The sequence below is a fragment of the Lactuca virosa genome, chromosome 4 (assembly GCF_052849685.1).
Source record: "Lactuca virosa cultivar CGN04683 chromosome 4, Lactuca_virosa_CGN04683_v6, whole genome shotgun sequence".
Classification (NCBI taxonomy): Eukaryota; Viridiplantae; Streptophyta; class Magnoliopsida; order Asterales; family Asteraceae; genus Lactuca; species Lactuca virosa.
This window is the reverse complement of record NC_136429.1, coordinates 498,942,775-498,970,014: the sequence shown is the minus strand read 5'-3', so window position 1 is coordinate 498,970,014 and position 27,240 is coordinate 498,942,775. Positions and strand designations below refer to the sequence as shown.

The 27,240-nt window shown below is 34.4% G+C and overlaps 2 protein-coding genes across 2 annotated transcripts; one reads left to right on the top strand and one right to left on the bottom strand.

The window, feature by feature from the left end:
• Positions 1 to 802: 802 nt before the first annotated feature.
• Positions 803 to 1,758, top strand: BLOS2 (biogenesis of lysosome organelles complex 1 subunit-like protein). The gene is made up of 3 exons (XM_079087972.1): positions 803 to 899; positions 1,134 to 1,250; positions 1,319 to 1,758. The coding sequence occupies exons 2-3, from the start codon at positions 1,152 to 1,154 to the stop codon at positions 1,592 to 1,594; spliced, it is 375 nt and encodes a 124-aa protein (XP_078944098.1). The 5' UTR covers positions 803 to 899; positions 1,134 to 1,151; the 3' UTR covers positions 1,595 to 1,758.
• Positions 1,759 to 17,646: 15,888 nt separating this feature from the next.
• Positions 17,647 to 25,238, bottom strand: LOC145109345 (DNA-directed RNA polymerase 2, chloroplastic/mitochondrial-like). The gene is made up of 19 exons (XM_079046486.1): positions 24,072 to 25,238; positions 23,764 to 23,985; positions 23,531 to 23,664; positions 23,266 to 23,332; positions 22,869 to 22,927; positions 22,634 to 22,751; positions 22,439 to 22,552; positions 22,211 to 22,342; positions 20,709 to 21,128; positions 19,876 to 19,926; positions 19,728 to 19,798; positions 19,550 to 19,634; positions 19,320 to 19,475; positions 19,147 to 19,221; positions 18,930 to 19,019; positions 18,765 to 18,812; positions 18,177 to 18,291; positions 17,963 to 18,066; positions 17,647 to 17,873 (listed from the first exon to the last, which is right to left on the bottom strand). The coding sequence occupies exons 1-19, from the start codon at positions 24,996 to 24,998 to the stop codon at positions 17,763 to 17,765; spliced, it is 3,099 nt and encodes a 1,032-aa protein (XP_078902612.1). The 5' UTR covers positions 24,999 to 25,238; the 3' UTR covers positions 17,647 to 17,762.
• Between the last annotated feature and the right edge of the window lie 2,002 nt (positions 25,239 to 27,240).

The following is a 27,240-nucleotide window of genomic DNA, read 5'->3' as shown; positions in this document are numbered from 1 at the left end:
ATATCTTTTAAAGTTTGCCGATTTTTTCCATATTACCCCAAAAGCGGCATAGCCGCAGATTCTTTACTAGGTAACATAATACCCCAACAAAATCTTCGGTACATATCACCCTTTAAAAATCTTTGGAAAGTGAAGCTTAATGTAAGTCATCTTCACATCTTTTGTTTTGTATGATACAATATTAACATATTTGTTTTATGTTTGAATTTCAAAATATATTAATTTTAATGTAATAGTCTTTTGTTTAAACATCAAACAATATCCACCATAAATGGTTGAATTTATGAATTTGTGGATTTTATATATATATATATATATATATATATATATATATATATATATATATATATATATATATATCCTTTTTATTTTAAAAGTATATAAAATGCATTGAATCACACCAAAACAAACCACACTTTATCACATAATTTAAACTTACGCAGTGCAGTTTATAATTTTGTCAAATAATATTATGATATACAGTTTATAATTTTAACTCTAAGCAATACATACATCGTACCACAAACGCTCCTTTCGCTAACCATCGTTGTGCCTATTTTTATGGTTGTGACTATAAGGATTATAATGGACAAATAGATATTCAATTGAACCCAGTCATTCTTCACATGATAATGTCCACATAATACCCGTTAATGTTAACAGGATTGAGACCAAAATGACACACCATGGTCAATTTTGGAGTAATAAGCCAAACAGTAATCCCGAAGGACCAAAACTATATGTTGAAGATAAATCCAGGGACTATATTTGTAGTTTACCCTAAATCTAAAAGCCATCTAATCTAGACCTTGGCTCTCGTGTAGTCGGATCTATGTCTTCTCGCCACCGCCGACGAGTGTCTCCGCCATTATCTGCAGCTCCGACGTCTTGTTCTACTGGTAAATATTTACGTTTGCCTTCGAGTTATCAATAGATGATTCATCTGCCATTAGTTTAATAATTCAATTCGTTTATTAGGGATTACTGAAACTCATACAGCGATTACTTCTTCTAAGTTCTATCGATTAGGAACATTGCAAAATTTGATTATTAACAGATGATTATTACACTTTTTCTTATGGATAGATTCATCGTCTATTAGTCTAATAATTTAATTTATTGTTCCACTTCAGGTGCAGAATTTTGTCGCCATGGCTGAAAATATGGTAACACAGGAATACGATGAACTCACTGAAGCTCTCAACGATCTATTTACTAATGTTTCCACTATGATTAAAGGCGATCTTCAGGTTTCCTCTACATTTTCCTTCATGTTTTTAGAACTTGTGATGTTGATTTCTGAAATGTGTTTCTCTAGGGTACAAACAATGTGCTCAAGCTGTTGGAAACTATGAATCTGAAAGTAGCAGAAGAATATGAAGGATTTGGTGATGTTGCCTCTGGATTGAGGGTTTTTGTTGATCGATTGAAGGCAAAAAGTGAGAATTTTGATGAGTATGTTCAGCAAATTGATGCTATAGAACAGCAAGTGACTGATCTAGAAGTAGTAATATCCATGCTTGATAAATATGTTTCTTTGTTGGAGTCAAAAGTTCAGTCTGTTTACAAGATGCCAGCTTCATCATCGTCATAGTTTGCACATATCTTAAGAAACTGAAATGGATCCCTACATATTGAGTAAAAAGGGATACTTTTCTCAGTTGTTCCATTGAAATGAAATTGATCCAAAACTTGTTGAAATATCATTCAACCTATTTGTCTTGTTTGTCTATATATTCCATCATTCATTTAAGGCTACATTCTCCTTGTCTTTTACTAACTGTGGTTGTGCCCCCCATCGTATGAGTTAGGACCTTGTTTTGCAAAAATAAATTAGTTTATTGTAATTTGGCGTTTGATAAAACCATTAAAGTAGCTTATCGTCGTTTTTAAAGTAACTTATTGATAAGCTAACTTGAAAGAACTTATCGATAAGCTAGCGTATAAGCTAAAAGTTAGTTTTCCAGCTAGTTTATCAGACATGATCTTAATCAGAAATGAACACATTTATTAACTTGAATGTCGGAGCGTAATCTTGGCCAGATCACTGCAATCTCTTTTTGTTGTCCAAGTCCCATTCCGAACATCCTAACTTCGTGCGGACGTATCATCAGTGTTTGAGATCTAAGTTAATTTTTCTTTGATCGAAGAGTGTAAGATAGAGGTACAATTTGATCATTATGTTGAATTGAAGAATTATTTTGAAGATGAAGGCTTTGATTTTGTTTTATTTTATTTGGATGTTCAATTCTTTTGATTTTGATTTGTTTGATATGTATCTTAATTGGTGGTGACATATGAGGGAATAACTGTGAAATTGTACTATGGTGGTGACATATAAGGGAATAACTGTGAAATTGTAAAATAGAGTTTTGTTATTACTCTCATAGTTATATCAAGTAGTTATGAACTTGGTGTTGAGAATAGTGTCAAATGTCATTAATTATTGATATTTTCTAAATAATAATATAGTCATTTTCAGGTTGCTGTCAAGACACAAATGGGGAATTAAAAGAAATTTACATAAAGAGAAAATAAGTTTATTAATTTATTATGTTTAATAAATTAATCATAAACTATTTAAGAATTGATTGAGAATTAATTAGATAGTTTTAAATTATTAAAATGGTGGAATATTAATTAATCAATAGTTGGTTGAGTGGAATATTCCAGAACTTTTAAGGAAATAAGGCTGGACGAAAAATCACTCCATCCCACATGAGATGGAGGCAAATTTTGAATTTGTTCTCCATCCCACATGAGATGGAGGCAAATTTTGAATTTGTTCTCCATCCCACATGGGGATGGGAGTCAAATCTAAGGAGATGACCCTGGACTATAAATAGGGCTCTAGGGATCTCATAATTCCTTGCACCTTGGGTTGAAAGTTTCACCAATTTTCCTTCTATTCCAAACCCTCTTAGGGTTTGGTGAGATTAATCTCTTCTCCTATTTTTCTTTTGGTTCTCTCTTTAGAGTCATTAGGTGTCATTCTATTAGAGGGATTCTACTTTGGGTCCTATCATCCAAATGACATGTTGTATCATCCAAATGACATGTTGTATCAAGAAGTTCTAGAAGTCTTCTAGAAAGTTCAAGAAGATCAAGGTCGAGCCACACAAGAGGTTACTAGCTTTGTCTTTAGTAGATTTACAATTTTAAAATAGGTTGATATAATTAGTAAAACCTGGATCCTAGGGTGCATGTACACTTAAGTAAATTTTTAATTGCTTCTGCTACCTAGTTAGAGTGTATTGTTTTATAGAAAACCCAATAATTGGACACCCATTTCCAACAATTATAAACCAACCGGATGGGAATATGCCAATCAAGCCGAACCAAGCAAGATCGGTCCATCCTCGACATCTCCTATCCTGACTAAAAAAAAGGGATCAATAAGGATAAATAAGAATTAATTGGAAGAACGTACCAAATGACAAGTCAATAGATTAAAATCATGATTTCGTTCAAATAAACAACATGAAAAACCACTTCACTTCTTCATTATTAATTAACCAATTTGTGTTTTGTTGTTTGTTTCATAGAGTAAGTAAGTTGAGGTAATATACATGGTACCACAAGGTTTGAGAGAATAGTTGCTAGATTGAATTTAAAGCTCCATTGTATACCACAATTTCGTCTAAACGCCGGACCGGATTGGAGCATGTTAATTATAACCAAACCGGATGGGAGTATGCCAATCAAGCCGGACCAAGCAAGACCGGTCCATCCTCGACATCTCCTATCATGAATAACAAGAATTGGGATCGATAAGGATAAAGAAGAACCGATTGAAAGAACATACCAAATGACAAGTCACTAGATTAAAATCATGATTCATTCAAATAAACGACATAAAAAGCCACAAGCAAAATAATCAAATGCATTACACTTCAAAAACAATCTTTAAAGAAAGGAATATCAACAAAAACACTCATAATATTTCTTAAATATACTTTCTATATAACAAAACACATGGCAGAAAGCAAACGATTATCTTCAAAGCAAAAATCATCCGATAATTCATATTACTAAAATATGTTTCCATACATACTAGTAACAGTAAAAGCAAAAGAGTTATAAGGATTATGGCTTAAAGAAAATGATATGGGAAGATATCCCTAAACATATCACACGATAAAGCAATAAATAAAAACAAACGTAAAAGCAAGCAACCAAGCAAAAGAATTATGGAAAGGTAACCCCATCGGGTCTTGATCAACTATTTATCATCACCCCTGCCAACATCTTCCCCTTCTTTCACCAACTCCTTAAGAGAGTCAACTCGGAGCTCTCCAGACTTCAAAGAACGAGATAAAGGGAAATAATGATCCACCAAGAGTGAAAACTCACCCATAACATTCTATTGAGCATGCGGAAAAACAAATGTAAAGATACATCTGGCAAAATGGCAAAACATCATAGTACTTCATTTCCAAATAACCAAGGTGCAAACCATACTTAATACAATCCTTTTGCACTAAGAGAATTTACTTCTCTAAACTCTTTTGACCTTAGCACTATCTTGAAGCAGGAAGGAATACCCTCTTCCAATAACCACTTCACCTCACACAACCTTTCTTTCCCACGGATACACGCAAATTTGAAGAATCCTCAAGGGATTAGGTTAGTTTCTTAGACACTCTATCAAATTGAACAATCATATTTGTCGTAGATTCCTATAAATAGCAAACTTTACCTTCCAATACCTTCACTTTCACGTGCTTCTAAGAGCAGAAAGCTCTAATTATGCCATTTTTTTTCAAAAAAGAAGCCTTTAAGTCATCTAATTCCCGTGCCATCAAAAGATGTTGCTTTGTCGTATCATGAGCAGAAGAATTTCCAAATCCTTCTCTTGCTTAACCAATTCCTCAACGCAAATAGATAGCAGACTATTAGTAGCAGCCAACTCGTTATCCGCTTGTGACTTCTCCAAAATGTTAGCAGTTTTCCAAATTCTCGCTCTTTAGCTTGAATATATACGTGCCTACACATAAGGCGAGAGGTCATTTCATCTACACAATTTATCCCCTCTGGGAAGGTTGTGCACATATAGCTCAAACCCTCAAAATTCGTGAGATTCTTCAAATTTCCCATTGAAGGATAGTACGCAAGTTGACAATTGCATCACGAAAAGCCTGACCTTCAGAGGTCAACAAAGGCTACATGAACAAATTATTTGAAGCCATTATTAAAGTCAACATCAAAGGCAAAGCAAGGCTATTTGGTAGAAAAGGATCTGCAAAATTAACAGAAATCATACATTAAAACTCCAAGGTAAATACAAAAAAAAAATATGCATATATACATGCCGCTACATCAACTTTAGAAGGAGCAAATAGAGAGGTAACTTTGCTAAAGTCAACAAAAGAGGACATAACTATAATTACACTCTCGGAACTGGTGCCCTAACCCAAACTTATATCCTTCCCTGGAAAAACACATTTCACCAAACCTAAGTCTGGAGCGACACTAGTAAGGCCGAACACACCATCCTGCTCTGACCCGAACCTAGACTGATTCGACTGGGTCGTTATAATTTTGGAAGCATCCAGACGATTAAGTGAGAACACGAGAGGAGTAGGACCATCATCTTTGGCATAATACGATAAACAAGAATGCCATCTTTGGTTGAAATATCATAACACAGAGAATCCTCATTAGCAAAGTACCCTATATTAGCTTATCCTCAATGGACGCAAATACCTGACTATGAGCGCCGAAATAGACGAATGAATAGAAGAAGATATCGTGGCAATATGTTTTGTTAATCGCTATGAGCCACGCTGACAATTGGTTTTGTTAATCGCCATGAGCAGCGTTGGGAATCCATTCAATACTAAGGATCAACGGCTAATATGGACCGATGTGATCCGTCAGTGAAAAGTCATCCGTTAGTGAAAAGTCAGGCTTATGAGATCCGATCAACATATGCTTATTCTTCATTCTCTGTCTCTCTCAAGCCTTGTTTCTCTTCAAAATTTATAGAATATATCTTCTTCTAAGTGTTCTTTTCTTCTTGTTGACATCATCTTCACCAATGAATCCACAATTTAAGAATTCTTCTCCTTTAAACTTTGGATGTTCTGCCTTTGAAGGAATTGAAGAATTAGAATTTCTTCCATTAAATGAAATCATATATTCAGAAAAATCAAAAATCTCTAATTCCGAAAATTGGCTTGATTTGTTATAGAATACCACCCAAGCTCCACCACGAAATGAATTGCAAAAATTTTGGTTGATAAGTTTTTTTTTTCTATTTGTGAGATTGGTATCTATCGCGTTACAGTGTGGAATTTGCAATACTCGATTAAAAGAAGAAGAGCATGATCAAAGAAACGAGACGTCTGTTCTCCAGCACTCCAGCAAGTATGAAACTAGCCAACATCAAATCAACAATTGACAAATTCGATCCACATCAAATAATAATCAGAAAGTTCAACTAGAAGAAACACAAGGCCAATAATAAAGGGTACAAGAATGTTGTTATAACCAAGTTTTGCAACGTCAATGACACGATTGTGCACTCTCTCGATGGTGGGTGTGTAACACACCCTAATTTTGTTCAATTCTATGGTTTTTGCTAGATTGTGCACTATCTTCTAAAACCAATAAACTTTACTATTCATAAGCTCAATTGCTTTTAATTATATATAATAATAATTTAATAATTAAAAAAAATTGGTATTTTGGTATGACAAAATTGCAAAAATGGTCCCTGTGGTTGGCAAAATTCTGTAGTTTTGGTCTAAAATGAAATGTTGTTGCACCACTGGTCCAATTTTAGATATCTTGTGTGGTTTTGGTCCCTATCGTTTGTATTTTTGTGTGTTTTTAGTCCAGACCCAACCTAAAATGATGAATATGCCCTTTAATAATTTTATTTATTTATTTTGAACTTTTTATTACTATTTTCATTAATAAAAATTACCCACCTTCTCTCTCTCTATTTTAACTATTCGGTTCCATTGAAGACCATCATCTTCTTCCGCTCTTCAATAGTTGGAGCTTCATCACCAAACAACCTGTTAAAACTAATCACCACCATTGTATGTGCAACTTCAAACACAAGTTCTCTCACACACAAAATACACCCAAATGAAACCACAATAACCCCAGAATTTTGAAGATTTCAGATGTAACAAAGAATCCACGGTTCATATGAAGTTGATTACAGTAACATTTTACATACTTTATCTTTCCTTTTTGTATCAAAACTAACCTGCAAAAGCATTAAGAGTTCATCTTTTTCAGCTGCAACTCCATGATAAACCAGAACCAAATCTCCGGCAACAACCAAACTCCTCAAATCTTTCCAAAATCTTCTTCTACGATCTCGATTTCAATGAATTTGAAAGACTTCCTCTGATCGGTATACACGTAAAGTAATGAGGCCCATATCTGTTTTTGACCTGAAATAAATTAGAAATTAATTGCATCCACTTTCCTGTAAAGATTTAATGTAATAAAAATTGCTTTTCATTATCTTCTTTGCTTTGGCGCTTTCAATTCCAGACTTGAAGCTGAAGGTACTTTCTCTCTCCTCTGGTACATCCCTAAATCGGAAGAAATCAAGACACCATCGTTCCTTTCAACATCTAAAAACCACCGCCATTGGGAAATTCATCTATGGTATCGCAACTGGATTTGCAGTAGACGATCGATGGCAGCAACTGGATTTTCACATGAAGGCGGAAGAGGGTATTGATCTTGCTCTGCATCTTCACATTCATACATCTAATCTCACCCTTCTATCAAGACAAAATTGCAAGAATGGTCCCTGTGGTATGTCAAAACTAGCAACTTTGGTCCAAAATGGGTTTGGCTTGCAAGGATAGTCCAATAGTTTCGTTTTGTTGCGATTTTAGTCCAATTTCCTATGAACTTTTTTATAATGACGGATTTGCCCTTTATTATTTTAGTTTCCATTTTTCTTTTATTACAACAATTAAAAAACAATTAAAAATAAAACAAAAATAAAATATCTCTCTCTCTCCCCCTCTCTCTCTCTCTCACACACACACACACACACAACTCCCTCTCTTTTGATTCATCTCCTTTCTTCCTTTCGTCCCTGTTTCACAAACAAAGAATGGAGCACCAGTGGTATGCCAACATCACCACCAACTTACCGGTGTTCGACCATATCCAGTCCGAGCCACCACAGTCGACGACGGGGGAAGGTAGTCGCCGACTGCCACCGTTAATCACTGCCTTTCCCGACTTTCTCCGTCCACCCCCCTTTGAATCTGCAACGATGACGAGAGAAGGAGACAGATGTGAGCTCGTCGACTGCCAGCCTTATTCCGCCCGTCCCAGTCGCTCAACGCCACCTCTCACCACCGTACATGACCTGACCACCCTTGTTACCTCTCTCCAGTCATACTGCACCGCTAAGGAGGAAACCCAGCTCATCCCGTCGCTCTTCCACCCAAATAGCTTGCTGCCACCGCTGTTTTTGTGAGTTCTGGCCACCAAATGCTGCCACTCCCTCCGACCACCAGCTTTCTTTCTCTTCATTCTCGCCGGCAGGAAAGAAAAACGGGAAGAAACAAGTGTAGTGATTTTATTCAGATCCAAAATCAATGGTGGGTTTTCGTTTCTCTTCGAATCGATGGTAGGTTTTCATTTCAGGTAAGGTTTTGTGTGTGTATTTTGTTTCAGATCTACCCTTCTTCATCTTCGTTTCAAATTTAGAACCAAGAACACACCTACCTTCAACTTTTGGATTTGGGTTTTATTTCAAATCCAAAATCAAGAACGAAGAACACCCATTGTGGATTTGGATTTGGGATGTTGGATGGTGGTGGGTCACGACAGGGGGAGGCGGAGGAGCTGCCACAGTCGACTGTGGTGTCTCTCTTCGTCGGAGAAGTGAGAAACGAGGGAGATAGACGAGTTGGAGATGAAAGGGAGGACGAGGAGAGACAGAGAGATATTTCTTTTTTTCTTTTTGTTTTTTTGATTTCTGTAATAAAAAAACTGAAAAAGAGAAAATACCAAGGGCAAATCCGTCATTACAAAAAGTTTTAAAATTTTTGGACTAAACTTACAACAAAACGAAACTATTGGACCATCCTTGCGAGCCAAACCCATTTTGGACCAAAGTTACTAGTTTTGACATACCACAGGGACAATTCTTGCAATTTTGTCTTTAATTAATGAAAAACATTTGAATAAATATAAAAAAAATAAAAAAACAAATATAAGGGTATAATAGTCTTTTTATGTTGACAGGGACCAAAAACAATAGAAAGATTCAATTTTGGATCAGTGTTGCACCAACATTTCGTTTTGGACCAAAACTGCAGAATTTTGCCAACCATAGGGACCATTTTTGCAATTTTGTCTTTTGGTATTACACCGTCTTATCTAAATATGCAATCAATTGCTAGTTAATCTCAAATTATCTATACACTATCTAAAAAAATAAAAAAAAAAATTGACATTTAATATAATAATAATATAATTTTAAGTCAAAGTCTTTAAGTTGAATCAACTACTAATAAAATAATATTAAAATTTTAAACCCTAACTTTTTGAGATTAAGTCTACGTTTGAATCCTCAAGTGTAGCAAATCTGGCCTACCTTGCCTAGATGTCGCTCATATCTCCTTATTGTGGGGATTTTAATTTTTTTGAAATTCCCTTATTTTTTCCTATTTGTCACCCATATGTTTCAAATTACACATTCACATATCTGATTTCACCATCGTCTCTTTATCTTTTTAAAAATCAATTGTTTTGTATGTTTTTTTGGAATATGATATTTTACTATATGGAACAATTGTCGAAAGAACCTATTCGAAACCATCACTTTACACGGATACACGACTAGTAGTCTATCATAAAAACTTGTCAAAACAAAATCGTAATTTTAAACTAAAAAATTATTATATATAATATTTAATATTGGACTTATTTTTAAAGTTTTTAGTTCATATCTTTTAATTTTTTGTTTACATACTTCACAATTTATCTTAAAATTGGACTTATTTTAAAGCTTTTACTTTGAATTAACTTATGATTGCAAGTTTTTGTTGAAAGATAAAAGTTTTAAACTCGTACTTATTAGAACCGAATCTATTTTCTTTAAAACCTAAAATCTCATTGCCAAACACTTTTATGCAACATAGGGATGAGCAAAGGAAACGACCCGACTGGAACCGGCCCAAACCGGACCCGACCCGGGAACCGACTTTGGCCGAAACTAAGAACTGAACTAGACCACCGGTTCTACCGGTTTCGGTCCCGGTTTTTGTCGGGACTTCGATGTTGGAACCAGTCCTAGAGAAATAGCAACGTATTTTGAGAAATATTTCGGTTATGATTTCGTTTTTGCCGGTTCTTGTCGGCTCTTGAAACCTTGTCAAGTGTTAGATGTATTATTATTTTAGGAACATGCTACTACTAATTTATGAATGTAATCTATATAAAAAAGCATTTGCCAGACATCGAAAAACTACAAGTTTGATATTATCAAAAATAAGTCAGTTTCTCTCTTTCAAACAACCATTGCACCATCATTAACTATCCAACATTCAAACATTCAATATTCAAAATATACTTTCAACATTCGAAATATACTTTCAAGTTTCCCCAACAAAAAAAAAACAAAGTCTAATATGTGGATTTCAACATCTATTTGACATTTTGACTAATTCTCTGATCTCTTCCCCGTTAGCTTCAAGTTGTGTATAACATCTACAATGTCTATATATAATACAAAAGAAAAACGTTATTACTTAATAAAATGAAACAATTACTAATAAGACGTTAAAAATAAAATGCAACCAGTATTAGTGTATTACCAATAGCGAGGTCATCGTCAGCTAACATATCGTGCACTTCGTCATAGTAATATATAGGCAAGTTACTTTTTCTTAGCCAATTTTGAGTGCATATCAATGCCTCCACAATCACAACGGACAAATTAGTACGGTAGTAGGTAATTACTCGACGACCGTTACTGAATGTAGATTCGGATGCTACGGTGGAAATTTGCATCCCCAAAAAATCTATTAAGAAAAACGTTATTACTTAATAAAATGAAACAATTACTAATAAGACGTTAAAAATAAAATGCAACAAGTATTAGTGTATTACCAATAGCGAGGTCATCGTCAGCTAACATATCGTGCACTTCGTCATAGTAATATATAGGCAAGTTACTTTTTCTTAGCCAATTTTGAGTGCATATCAATGCCTCCACAATCACAACGGACAAATTAGTACGGTAGTAGGTAATTACTCGACGACCTTTACTGAATGTGGATTCGGATGCTACGGTGGAAATTTGCATCCCCAAAATATCTATTAAGAAACAAATTAGTGTATAATACACGACATGAATTTATAAAATAAATATGAAAAAATGAAGTAAAAGAAGGTCAATACCTCTTGCCATTTGAGGAACGATCGGGAACCGCACCGCGTTATTTTTCCACCATGTGAGGATATCATATCCTTTGTCAAATTCGATTTGGTGCTCGTTTAAGTATCATTGCAATTGACTTTCCGACGAAGTCGAGGGGAAACTTCCCGAGGTCTTATAGCTTCCAAAGAATTCGTTTTCGTCATCAAAGTTAACAACTTCCTCGGGAGTTTCTTGTTGAGACGACGAGGTCATGTTTGGTCTTTCCAAGTATGTCTTGAAAAACTTGTCCAATTTGCATTCGATATCAATAACCTTTGCGTGTACTTTCGATTCTATCTCATCAACAGACATCTTATTATCTTTGTTCTTGGCTTTAAGCATTTGGGTAAAAACAATTTTCATAAACTTTGACTTGCATTGAGGATCTAACAATGTCGCAAAGAAGACATAATCACTTATATTGTCATAGTCACCCCAATATTTGTCATATTTTTCTTTCATATCCGATACCATAAACAAAAAATCCGGGTTGGTTTCATGTTTCCTAAGATGTTTCTCTATGTCTAGGATCTCCCGGGTATACGTATGGAAGTTAGGTTTTGTTGAACACAAAACTTTTTCAGTTTTCTTCTTAAACTTCTCAAGGAACTCCATCATCTTTTTAATCATCTCAAAGTCTGAATGCGATGGTATCCTTTCCACACTTTTCTGAAACATTGGATCTATAAAAAAGAACAAAGAAAATACAATCAACGTTTCATGTATGTTGCTGCAAAAAAAAAAATAAATAAATAAAAATAAAAAAATTGGTATTCTATATTTCAAGACATGTAACTCATTCAACTTTTAACCAAATCAAGAGTTTTTATAGTCTAAACTTATTTAAAAAACCTAAACAACATGTAGGAAAAAGATTCAGGTCAATACAACTTAAATTGAGTGAGTTATGCAACTTTCAAATTTTGGACAAAATGCTAAATTTGTAAATATTGCTAATTTTTAGTGCTCAAACAGATTTTGTTTTATTTACCTTGATGGCTATATTCGAGAAACGCGTCTATCACATCATATGCTGATCTTAGCAATTCAAAGGTAGAGTTCCACCATGTTGGAGTTTCACCACACAAAAACCTTTGAGTTTCTACAGCCGCATCCTTCATGGCTTGTTTAAAAGTCTTGATCTGTTGCGGGGAGGCTCTAATGTATTTCACTGCATCCTGTATGCTTTTTACATGGTAAACTTCGTGTTTTAACCCCATTTTCACAACTAGGTTTATGACATGAGCCATACACCTAATGTGAAAATATTTGCTATTCTCATAAATACCCGGAAGTTCTTTCACAATGATGTTGATTGCCGCGTCATTCGTCTTGGCATTATCAACGATCATCGTCATGACATTCTTCATGCTCCACGTGTTTATGGAAATTAGCAACTCCAGAGCCATGTCTTCACCTTTGTGAGTATCAACCTCTCTAAAGTTGACTACCCTTTTATGCATGACAAAATCTTCGGTAATGAAGTGGGCCGTGACAACCATATAATTTATCTTTTGACACGAGGATGTCCACGTGTCAGTTGTCAAGTGGATGGCTGTTTTGGGGTTGCTCAAATGTTTGTACAACTTCTGCCTCTCCATTAAATAGTGTAACATCCCCATTTTCACGGCCAGAAAAGACCGATTTGTTTATGCTATATTTTGAAAATCAGAGTATCTTTTAAAGAAATATGTTGCAGAATTTGTTCCCAGAAAAACATGATAAATACGTTATCAAAGCATTTCCGAAGAAATGTATTTTTATCCATTTTAAAACATTTGGGATGTCATCGTCAATACAGAAACATAAGCATAAACAGAACTTACATTCATTTACACTAGTGATCTACATCTCTTTTAAATCCCTCAGTGTAAAGTAGCTTCATATCGACACCTGTGATAAAAATAAGCTTGAGTGAGTCAGGTTGGGAAACCTGGTGAGTATATAGGGTTTTCAACCCACAATAATATAATTATTATGTTAAACATCAAACAATCAACTCAATTACCCATCCCCATTATCTTCTTTACTCTTAAGGACCTACCCTAAGATCCAGCTATTCCTCGTTCATTCATTCCTAAGGAGTATCCTAAGGAATCGGCACTAAGTCTGCATAGTCGCTAGGGTTTATCTCGTTTATTGACAGTATCGTTTTCGAGAGTCCACTCGTAATACCTGTCAATGGGTTTTTAGAGTACACCGGGTGAACACATCGTTCACAACACCTATAGGTTGCGAGCCTGCTATTGTTCCACTAGACTGTCTAGAATAGTCCGTGGTTGTCATCCATACTCTGCTAGATGACGGGGCCATCGCTTGGGTCATCGTTTGACTCGTCGTTTGGCTCATCGTTTTGGCTCATCGTTTTGGCTCATCGCTTTGGCTCATCGTTTTGGCTCATCGCTTAGGTCATCGCTTCGCACCATATTTTATCACTCATATATCATCGCTCATCATTCATCTCATTTTTCATCGCTCATCTTTCATCACTTATCTTTTATCTCATCTCTAATCTACCCATGTTTTACCCAACACATTTTGTAGATATAAAATACATATACAGTTTAGATCATTTAAAACATGTATAAAACGTTTCATCCAGCATAGACAACAAGTATTCAGACAGTATATACACATAGCACGTAATTTATATAAAATACTTCATATCTATGTGTAAGATGAAAGTAACTATGCACTCACTTGTTAAAGTGATGACTCCAAACTCGGGCAGCGCTTCGCTTTTAACGATTCTATTTTCCTTCGACGAAACCTAACATTATTATCGCTAAGTTTTAGTCTAATCTTTATTGCGACTAATTATTAGTCTAGATTCATCATTAAATCAAAGTCTATTTCATGATCTATCAAGTAAGGATCAGCCAGGCAGGACAGTTGGGAGGCAGGACCATTTCGGCATATAGCTTTTCTGAAATCCAACAATCAAACCCAACGTGACCATTCTAGACACCTCTCCCGTAAGTAGTTCAATCAGTATAACGACTTTGAATCACTGATAAATTCTATTTATAGGTTCATAATAACGATATTATATTTAAATATAAGCTATATTTAAAGTATGGTAGGCGTATCTCACTTACATCAGGTTTATATTAAAAACTGGGCTTCGTTGGAGCAGCGTTTCCGAGCCGTAAAGCTCTTTTTCTCGGAGCCGTTGGGCGCTCCGAGGCTTCCTTCTAATGCTAGGGAGGTTCCCTAGATTTGGGAGGGGTTTAAGGAGGTTAGAGAGAAGTTAGAGAGAGAAAGAGAGGGTGAAAGGTGTGAGAAATATGAAGGATTCACCCTTTATTTATAGGGTTTTATCGTAAAGTAGTCCCTAAGTTTCGTCCGTATCTTTCGCGTACGAGCTCCGTTTTCTACGTTCTTTATATCCACGTGTTGGTATTTACGAGTACTACAACTTTCATTTAGACCCCGTCGGCTAATTCCCATTCTATCTCAAATTTACAAAACTGTATCGAATTCGTCGCGCTTGAAGAGTAGAGACTAAGTTTCGTTCATATCTTTAACATACGAGCTCTATTCTCGACGTTATTTATATCCATGCGTTGGTATTTACGAGTACTACAACTTTCATCTAGACCACGTCGATTAATTCTCATTCTATCTCAGATTTACAAAACTGCATCGAATTCGTCGCGCTTGAAGAGTAGAGACTAAGCTTCGTCCATATCTTTCGCATACGAGCTCCGTTTTCGACTGTCTTTTTATCGTTTAACTCCTATTAACGATATCTTCATTTCTCGTTTAGATTATTTTGGCTAAAAATCGACGGATCTAAAATTAGAATTTTCGGGTTGTGCACTGTTATGCTAAATCTTAGAAAAATCATAACTTCCTCATACGAAGCCAGATTTGGACGTTCTTTTTATGCACACTCTCGGTTTAACATATACTATGACTTTCGTTTAGATCGCTACGGCTAGAAAGTATTTTATCGTAAATTCACTTTTTACGATTCCCGGTGTCGTGCCGGTTTTGTCGTAAAACTTCGACGAGTCATAACTTCTTCGTTATAACTCGGATTTCGGCGTTCTTTATATGTACGGCACCCTTGTGACATTTACTATAACGTGGTTAAGATTACTCCTTCTAAATAATCTTCCATCAAAAAGTCATTTTTGACGCTCATTGTCTCTAAATTGACTAGCCCGAATCTGCGGGCGTTACAAATAGGACACAACATCACGAGAAATTTTATGCCTTCAAGGCAATTTCACCCTACCATTGAGGGCGTTTACAAATTCTATGAAGGCCTCGTTTTCAATGAATTCAGTGAATTTGGGATTACTTCGAGATAGAATGGATAAAGGCCCAGTAATCCCACACATGAGTGGTACAATTATCTCTACCCTTACCTCGTCTGGTTGGATTAATCCGGTCTTTTAACTCCTTTTGAGTCATTTTTTTGTTTTTTGGTTTTGGTTTTGTTGGGTATTTTTCTTGTGTTCGCTTTCTTGGTAGTGGTGGTTTTTTTGTTTGTGTTGGTTTTTTTGGTTGTTTTTGTTTTGGTGGGGTTGCAAATTTTTGTTTTTTTGATGGTTGTTTTTCTTGTGCTCCTCTTCTTGGTCTGATTCGTCACTTAGTATAACATTGCATGTTGGTGTTTCTTCTATATAATCTTTTTCTGAATCTTCTCCATAACCCTATATTCTCAAAATAAAACATATAATTAGTACATTGTTAAATTGTTACTGAAACAAGAAAAGTAAGATTCGATATGCTTTCTTGCGGGCTTTGTAACTCATTCAATTTTTAACCAAATCAAGTGTTTTTAGAGTCTAAACTTATCTACAAAACCTAAACAACATGTAGGAAAAAGATTCAGTTCAATACAACTTAAAATGAGTGAGTTATGCACATTTGAGCAACAAAGTCATATCACGTTTAATTGTTGAAACATTAAAAAAATTGATTTGACATACTTCCTTGCGGGGCTTGTAACTCATTCAATTTTTAACCAAATCAAGCGTTTTTAGAGTCTAAACTTATCTACAAAACATAAACAACATGTAGGAAAAGATTCAGGTCAATACACATAAATTGAGTGAATTATGCAACTTTCAAAAATTGGATATAATGCTAAAGAAGTAAATATTGCTAATCTTACTTGGTCATCAAAGTCTTTTCCAATCCAATTAGCCGGATTACCATCTTGATTATTGGCATCATGAACATCCAAGTTTCGGTATCTTGATGATGATATACTTGGTAACCCATTCAAATCCTACATTATCAATATCATACATTAATTATATAACTAAACAAATTCTTAGTTTCAACAATCTTACATTCATACTACAAACTAATCTAACAAAAATCTTGCATGCATGTCTACAAACTACAAAGTACATTGTTAAATGGAACTTAAAACATGAAATACAAATATATAATCTTCTTAATCTTCATGAGCATCCATAGTTCGAATTATTGAAGGTGATTGTTGAGAAGTTGATGGTTGTAGACTACTTTTTTCATCTTTTGACATTACTTATTGATGGTTGAGATTTGAGAAGATGATCAATGATGGTGGATTGGTGATGATCGATGTCGACTTGAGAATGGAAGCAAAATATGAAGATGTCGACTTGAGAATTGAGATGATGATGAATTGATGATGATTGATGGAACCGGTAGTCGAACAATCTAATTGATGTCGAATAATCAATTATTCGGTAGGCAATTAACGAGATATGGAGATGTCGATCAATCTAATTGATCGACTTGAGATGATGACGGGTAGTGTTCATTAACGAGACATGCCGCATTTCTTTTTCTTTGAGGTCCAATTCGGAAGTACAAAAGGCGTGGGTTTTTTTTATAGCTTGTCCGGTTCGGTTCCCGGTTTTGGGCCGGTTCCAATGACCGGTTCACGGTTGCAAAAAACGACAATATTATAGTATCCGTCCCGGCCCGACCGGTTCCAGTACCGGTTCCCGGTCCATATGCTCATCCCTAATGCAACCTGTAACAATGGCAAACTTGGTATTTGACTATATGTTTATTCTAAATATATACTGTTTTGTTAGAGTAGCGTCTGGTGTAACCCTGATTGTACTTGGTCAAAATTGAAGTAACTTCATTTTTTTCCTTGGATTCTTGATTTTTACTTTGCATTTTCAAGAAACATCCATAACAACCAAAACCTAAGAACTATGATATTCGTTCATATTTCAGTGTAAATACTTTCATGACTTTGTGTTTACCACTAATAAATTAAGACCATATATACATATCAATAAACGTAACACATATATACAAATCAACCTATGATGATATCTTCTACAGATTCAAATCAAAGAATAATGCACATATGTTCTTCATGGCTTCAGTTGAAAAAATATGAAGATTCTAGAACATCAGAAAGATCAAAGTCTCCTCTATCTGGCAAAGGTGGGAATGACAATGTAGGAAACGACTCTTGAAAGCTCTCCAACAACTGTTCATAATCATAATCATAATCATAATCAAAAACATTTCCATCAAAATTGATCCCAAAAAAAAAAATGAAAAATGAAAAATACGTACGTTTTCCAATATGGGTGTCTGATAAAGCTCAACAAACTTCTCCCTTAAAATTCTATTCATTTCATCCACGTTGCAAGCATGCGTCCAGTATGAATCATGTACACCTGCAAATGCAATTATATATGATTTCAGTATGTGAAGATATATTATTGAAAACGGGTCAAATGTGTAAAAGTTGTAAAAGAAATGGGTAAAAGTTGTAAAAAAAAACCACCTGCAAAGTTCAAGCCTGCATGTTTACAGGCGACTGCGGTCATCATCATATGTGAACCATCGAGTGAGTGGACAAAATTTGGGGGAAAAGCCGTTCTTTGCCGCCTCACCATTACCTACAGGGACCATTTATGTAAATTTGCTAATAGGCAGGGACCATATATATAATTTTATGAAACATAGGAACCATTTCTGTAAATTTGTTATACGGAAGTGACCATTTATGTAATTTTTTGAAACAGAGATACCATTCCTGTAAAAATAATTCTGCACAGGAACCTATTTTGTAAACTACAGGGACTGTTTTTGTAATTTGTTTTCTACGTAAGAACCGTTTGTGTAATTTTCTATTAAAACAAGGACTATTTTGTAAGTTAGATGGACCATTTTGTAGATATTTTTGTTGGCAGGGACTGTTTGGGTAAATATCCCAACAAATGCAAGGAGTAATAGAATTTTTACTCCCTATAATTAGGTTAAATGTCATAACAAGAAAGAAAACTGAAGTACAACTTTATGATTGGGTAGATTTTTATAGTAACAATTCCTTAAATAATAAGAAAAACATTGAATGTATAATGTAAAATACCTTTTCAGTTTCACGCTGCAGAGTCAATACTTGAAGAGAAGTTGAAACCTGCAACAATTACAAACAAAAAAAGATTTCAAATCTCCCGGTTGACTCGGTTTTGAATAAAAAAAAAAAAAAAAAAAAAAAAAAAAGTGAAATATTTAAAATTTGGTTGATGCTTACAAGATGTCTTCCATGTATGCGATAAGGTTGAACAACAGGAAGACCAAGAGGTGTAGTCCATCTTACTGGCTCATTTTCACAAGCTATTAACTGTGAAAAAAAAAAGATTTTATATTTTATAACAAAATTATATATATATATATATATATATATATATATATATATATATATATATATATATATATTTACTTTTTATACAAAATAGAAGCAAACAAACCTTTGCACAGTCTCCAAGCCAGTTCATGATATTACGTGCGCCTTCAAACATTTCCCCAAGTGCAGCTAAAGTTATCTGTCCAATTCCAATCAAATAATAACAAATATTTTTTTTATTGAGACATTTTAAAGTGAAAATTAATAAAAAAATAAAAAAGTTTGTTTGTTTGATACTTTTGCAGCATAACAAGCTGCAGCAAAAAGCTGAGCATCATCAGCAGAAATATCACTTCGTTCTTGCAGCCTCCTTTTAATCTGATCTCGAGCACCAATAAAAGTCACACCATAAACTGACGTCATCACTGTCTGCTTCACCAGCTTCCTGTCCACCTGGCATTCACATTAACATTTTTTATTACCAATTTGCCCTTGCTTATAAAAAATATTTACAAAAATCATAATACCTGATTGATGAGAAGTCGTGCATGTTTTGCATCTGGAAATGAATCCGGATCCAATTCTGCATCTCTTTTCACAATCTCAAGAACTCTGCATTATTTGCATTCAAAACTATTACTATATTATTTAGGGATTTTCCTTCATTCATGATTTAACTTTGGTTTAACAATTAACACAACTCACCTTGCAGCAATTCCTGAATACACATCAGCAGGTCTTTCTCCTTCAACCAAATTGACAGCTGTCGCCCCTAGCTGGAAGACAAAATTTACACAATCAACACACACACACATACATATATACACATAGTAAGGTTTCAAAAGGCAATTACTTTATCTCTTCCAAGAGCAGCATAGTGTTGTAAACCGTTGCAGGAACCATCCTGTAAACAAGGGAGAAGTTCTTGTTTTTATGAATTGACTATTATACCCCCGTTATAAATCTAAGTTTAAAATATCATCTATACCCTTCATCAACTTTCAAATATCATATTATATATACCCAAATTACTATTTTAATAAGTTAAAAACAATAAATAACTAAATATGATTAAAATAATAATTTGAGTAAACATGATATTTTGAAAGGTTATCAAGGGTAGAGATGATATTTTAAACTTAGATTTTACAATAGTGGTATAATAGTCAGTTCACAAAAATAAGGATTTAGAATTATTATAAAATGTTTAAAAACACATGGTATGGCCCGTGGGTTTATTAATCTTATATTTTCGACACAAATTTTCTAATGTTCGCTTACACATGGACCATTTCTGTAAATTCGCTATTAGACAGTTACCATTTTTGTAATTTTGTGAAACATAAGGACAATTTTTGTAATTTTGCTTTTAGGCAGGGACAATTCTGTAATTTTGTGAAAATCAGGGACCATTTTTGTAACTTTGCTTTTCGGCAGGGACTATTTCTGTAACTTTGTGAAATACAGGGACAATTTTTGTAAACTTTCCAAAAGAAAGGGAGCATTTCTATAACCTTACGAAACATACGGACCATTTCTGTAGACTTGCTATTAGATACGGATCCTTTGTGTAACTTTCTACTAAAACAAGGACCATTTTTCGGTTTTTGTAATTTGTTTTCTACATAGGGACCATTTGTGTAACTTTCCATTAAAACAGGGACCAAATTTAAACGTCATTCATACCTGATGCACAGGAATATAGGAAACAACAGTGTGAGGAGAAGGGCTTCTCAAGGCTTCAGCAAGATTAATACAAACAGCCAAACACTGAAAAGGATCTTCAGCATTCAACCACCATCGATCACCATCAAGTGGTCTATCAGCAGAATCAAAAATATCATCCAAATGATTTTCTGTAAAGTCTATTCTACCCTCACGTGACAGCTTATCGACCCCACCAACAGCATATAAATTCGCCAGGTGGATCTTTAGCCACCTCAGCCCTGAACTCCCAAGGGCCCGCCCCTCTGCAAATTCCAAAATGCCCCTGCAAAGATCTGAACCGAGATGGTTCAGGTGAGGTGGCATTGGGTAGGCCCTACCCCGGAAATCCAAATTGTGTGGGTAGAAAAATCCCGCTTCATCTTTCATCTTTCGTGCCACCTGTCACCTCCAATTACAAAAATAGCAATGTACTTATGTTTATTTGTATTTGTTATGTGTTATATCACTAGGTGTGACACCTGTGTACTACACTGATTGATTTAGAATTTAGAAAAAAGGTTAATAAGTATTCTTTTTTTTTTTTAAGTAAAATTTCGAAATAAAGAAGGAAGAAAAGTGTTTATTGCAATTTACTATCATGTTGCAAAACTGATCTTGGTTTATTACAGTAGATTACTTCGAATTCTATCCAATTATAGCATTGAACTTTCGATTTTTTTTTCTTATTAGGATTTTGTGATTTGAAAAATATACGTCGTTATTGTATAATGGAAATTGAGCTAAATGCAAGAATTAGCTACTTTTTCATTTATTTGTTTATGGTTAATCTCATAAAAGACCTTATATTTTGTGTTTTTTTCCGGATTAAACCTCGTCTTTATTTATTTCATGAAAAAGACCTTATGTTTTTTCATTTTTTCCGAAAAAAAAAAACCCTCAACTTTGTCTTTTTTTTTCCAGAAAAAACCCTCAACCTTCACAAATAAATCCTCAACTTTTTTAGTTTTTCCTGAAAAACCCTCACATTTTACAGCTTTTTTAGAGAAAAATGACTAAAAGGTCTAGACCGGAAAAAATGAAAAAATACAAGGTCTTTTTCATGAAAAAAAAAAAGTTGAGGTTTAATCTGGAAAAAACACAAAATATAATATGAGATTAACCCTTTGTTTATTATAGCATCCTGTTTTCATTTATTTAAATACAACATTGTACTTCCATTTTCTTTCTTATTATAGCATTGTACTTTCAAAAAATTTCTTCACTATGAAAATATGCCCAATTATAGCAATGAAAACTATTTTGAATTTGGATGATGTTGCTATAATTCAGTAGATTTTTTAAAGTAAAATGTTGTAATATGAAAAGATGAAATTAGGATATGCTATAATAAACAATTAAATCAAAATACGTTGCTATTTCTTGCATTTAACCCTTTTAAACACCTCCGATAACTATAAAAATTTGATATGGGATGTTATATGGTTTTATCAAAAGTAAAAATTATTAAATTACAATCTTACAGTTAATTTGAGCTCAACATCACACCGTTGTGAATGTCTCTCTCTATTCTCCTTTTTCACCTTTTTAACTTTCCATTTCCACTTTTTCAATTCCTCTTCATCTTCTGTATCTGGTTTTTCTGGCAAAGGAATCTACAAGCAATAATCAAATTCAGAATTATCTTTTTGCAAAAAACAATAAAAGAAAAAAAACATTTCATTATATTCAAAATTCATAGTCAAACTCACATCATGTCGGTCAACCAAGCCAGCAAGGCAGCCACCATTTGACCATATTCGGTCAACCACACTTAGCACTCTCTTATTCACCCTCCATTTAGTATTTCCAAGGGTATCCAATGCCTGAAGAATCAAGACAATCAAACAATCAGTTGATTAAAGCAAAGGATAGATATGTCATTTTACATGAAATATAGAACGTACTTCAAGAACTGGCTGAAGATTCTCCTTAGGAGTCTTTTTAATCACTTCTCTCTGTTGCTTTGCTCCATGTGTTCGCATTATAAAGGAAGGTAAGAAGAGGTAAGCTCCTTTGTCATAACTGGACACCATAAAAAAAGACATTGTATCAATGTTGAAGGACTAATGTTGTAAATTTGAAAGTATACGGACCATATATGTAAATATAGAAGTTTAACAAACTAAATTTTTTTTGTACCCTGTCCACTTTACAGGAGGTATCAACATTGGCATATAAGGGATAACCACATGCCTCGACTGTTTCATCAAATAAGAAAAAAAAAAAAAAAAAGTTAAAATCCCGAATTTTTTATTGGAATAAATTGAAGAAATAGCAATGTATTTTCACTTATTTGTTTATTATGGCATCCTAATTTTATTTCTTTTTAGTACAACATTCAACTTTCAATTTTTTTCTTATCAAGACAAATGTAGTATATCATGGTACTTTGAATTGTTTTCTTATTATTGTACTTTAAAAATCCATCAATTGCTTTGTTTACAAATAGAATTGCTATAATTAGTAAAATTTTAAATTACATGAATAAATCAAAGTACATTGCTATTTCTTGCAATTGAAAAATCTGAATGCTTACAGCTCTCTCTAATCCTTTGCGCACTGATGGATCACATTCAATAACACCATATCTTCTTCCAGTCTTCCTGTTCAATAGGAAGCCATTATTCTGACTTTTGAGTCAAAGAAAACAAAACACTTGACTAGCTTTTGCAAAGATGTTGTTTCTTTTTTTACTTAATCAACTTAACAGGAATAGAACTTAATGTCTTAATCTAGTAAGCTCTGTATCTGTGTTTCTTTTTTACTCAAATACTTTTTAAACTTGTTTCTTTCAGACTTACTGTCCTTCTTTGACTGAAGTTCTTAATGTGTGCACAAATGCAGGTCTAATATCAGGAGGTGTATCACCCAATTGATCAGCTGGAGGCTGTATATAAGCAGATTGTAGAAGCAATTCAATCAAACGACTTCCAACCTAAAAAGAATTAAGACACATCAATATATACATATACATGTATGTATGTATCATCAGTTGAAACGTGTCAATATTCAATATGAACCTATGACCTCAAACCTGAGCTTTAACAGGCTGTGTCCATGGTTTTGAATCATCATATCCCTTCACAATATGACCTACAACCTGCAACTTCCCTTTTTTCATCAAGTTTGTAACTTTCTTATGTAGTCCCTCTTGTTCCTTCTTAACATCATCAGAAACATTTTTGTTTTCTTCACTTTTTGCAGCTTTAGCAGCTTTTTTTGTCTTTGTCTTCTCCAAGAATTTGTGTATCCTAATCTGATACATACCAAAAGGAATCAAAAACTGAGAAAACGTAAAGAAAGGGTTTACAAATTACAATAATCATAGATGATTACGCATACCTCCTGTTCAATGGCTTCACCAACACTACAAGAAGCAGATACGACTCTAGCACAACCATTCTCACCTCCTGTCATTATCAACCCCATGACCTTATGCATTGTGATAACAGCCATTTTATCAGATGGAAGGAGATCGAAATAAGGTGCATATGCGGCTTTGTGCTTTCCTTTCCTACATAATGCTTGATCTTGTTCGATCTTTTTGCATAATGGCTCAAACCACCCGAGAAATAATGACTTCATATAGGGTAAATTAGGTGCTAATTTCTGCTCACACATGTCGCTTAAAAGCTCTTTGTACTCTTTAGCTGCTAATTCCCATGCTTCTGTCTCAATCTTCACTTGCCGTTGTTTAAGTTTCATATAGTTCCAACTGCTGCCGGTTTTTGCCCTCTTCTGCCGCCACCACCCCCTCGTCGCCTGCCGTTGCTTTTCTTTCCCCATTTCATTCAACAGTTTTTGAACCTCGTCGCCACCATTAATTTCGTCGTCTGCATCGGGAGATGAAGAAACAACAGCCTCTGCAACACTAGCGTACCTTTTTACGTTGAAGCCAACATGATTTCCCACTCCAATACGTTCATCTCTAGCGAAAACTTGACCCATTTCGAAGATATTTCTTTCCGGGTGTCCTTTAATGGATGAACAGCAATCGAACTCCATACCTCTAAACGGTAATTTCTCGGAAATAATTGGATTTCCGGAATACCCCAATAAAGTATTGAAGTTGCGACGAAATGGAAGTGAATCAAGGAAAGAACTTGCTGGGATTCTTGAAGAGGCTCGTTGGGAGATGCTTCGCCACATAACTTTTGATTTCTTTGATGAATTTAACTGAAAAACTTTTATGGGTTTAATATCAGTTGGGGCAAAATGGGGTTGAGAAATTGATATATCAAAGGAGCTATGGAATTGGGTGATGAACATTAATTAGGGGATGATTTTGTAAGAAAAATTTATGAAAGAACGACTGAATTTTGTTGTGATTAGTATAAGGGGAAGTAAAATTTTCGTATAAGTGAATCAGATGGTCGAAGAACACATCGGGATGTGGTGGGAAGACGAGGTTAAAACCCTGCATAAACCTTTGTGTGCGCCGCGCTAGAAATTAGAATCGAACCGACCTTTTCAGGAACGGGATAATCGGTGTGATACCATTTTTGAATGTACAAAATCATCAATCATGTAAAAGAGAGACCAAAGGCCATAAAAGCCTTAAGTTTAACATATTTGATTTTAATTTTTTTTTTTTTTTATGTATTTTTGGTTCATTAAAATTGGGGAAAATGATTTATCAAGCTAATTAACTTTTCGGTATGTTCACATCTGGGTAACTATTTTTTGTTGTACACATTTAAGTAACAAACTTGTTGAAAGTGTTCACATATTAGCATTATGGTCTGCTGTAGTAGGTTACATCCTAGATGTGAACACTTTCAACAAGTTCGTTACCTAGATTTGTACAAAAAAAAAGTAGTTACCTAAATATGAACAAAACGAAAAGTAAGAGTAAACTACACGAATGGTCCCTGTGGTTTGGAGGAATTTGTGTTTTTGGTCCCTAACTAATTTTTTTAACTCGGATGGTACCTACCATTTATTTTTGTTGCGCGTTTGGTCTCTGTCTTACCTAAAAAGACTATTGTGTCCTTATTAATTTATCTTTTAATTAATTTTCTTATTTATGTATTTATTTTTTATATATTTAAAAAAATTAATAGACCCCACATATCTGTATCTCCTCGGATGATCCCTACTGTTTATTTTTTAATTAATTTTTTTTTAACTCGGATGATCCCTACTGTTTATTTAGTGATATCGACGTCTTCACCATCCCTTCTTTTTCCGGTCCTTCAACTCCATCGAGTTAACACCACAACCCAGTGAACCCACTAAAGATGAAGAGAGAGTGGGTTATGGTATTGGTTCGCCAGAGTTGAAGGACCAAAAAAAGAAGCATGGTGAAGACGTCGATGTCACTAAAGATGGAAAAGAAATAGAAGTTGAGGAGGATGAGAGATAGGATGGTGACCGGTGAGACCCAAATTAAATTTCTCAAATGTGGTTTCAGGTTTACGGTGAGGAGATACAGATATGTGGAGTCTATTAATTTTTTTAATATATAAAAAATAAATACATAAATAAGAAAATTAATTAAAAAATAAATTAATAAGGGCACAATAGTCTTTTTAGGTATGACAGGGACCAAACGCGCAACAAAAATAAACAGTAGGGACCATATGAGTTAAAAAAATAAGTTAGGGACCAAAAACACAAATTCCCCCAAACCACAGGGACCATTCGTGTAATTTGCTCTTACTTTTCGTTTTGTTCATATTTGGTAACTATTTTTTTTGTACGCATCTAGGTAACGAACTTCTCAAAAGTGTTTACATCTAGGATGTAACCTGCTACAGCATGTCATAATGGTCATATGTGAACACTTCTAACAAGTTTGTTACTTAGATGTGTACAAAAAAAAGATAGTTACCCAGATGTGAACATACCGAAAAATTAATTACCTTGATAAGTCATTTTCCCTTAAAATTGAAGGCTTATATTTTTTTCAATTTGATTATTTCATGTATTTCAGGTTCATTAAAAACCTTTAAATTTGGCATAATGTTCGGTTTTATCCATTTTTCCGGTTCATTAAAGTCATTAAAGCCTTTAAGTTTGACATAAATGTTCAATTTTATGTTTAATCTTATCTGGTAATCTGCAGAAATATCCGGACCAAACCCACACGTCGGCTGTGTGAGCCACCTTATCAAATGGAATTAAACGTAAGTTTAATTTAGGTCTGATCTAGACTCACATGTCGGCTCACACACACAACCACCTTATCAAACAGAAGTAGATCTAAGTCCAACTTAGAACAGAACAGAAACGGGCCCGAGCCGGATTCATAGGTCGGCCCAAATAACTTTGCAAAGACAATTTTGTTAAGTTACGTTATAAATAACCTCAAGCATAAGCATAAAACAGGTACGAACTCCAAAAGTGGCTCCAAAAGGAAAATAAACACGGATTGACAATATTCGAAGATAAAAATGAGGGAATCCATTACATATCGAGACAAAAGGGGAAACCAGTGCAAAATACATACATCAGAAATATAAAAAAATCAAATGAAAACCAACATCACACACAATGGACTTTCATAACA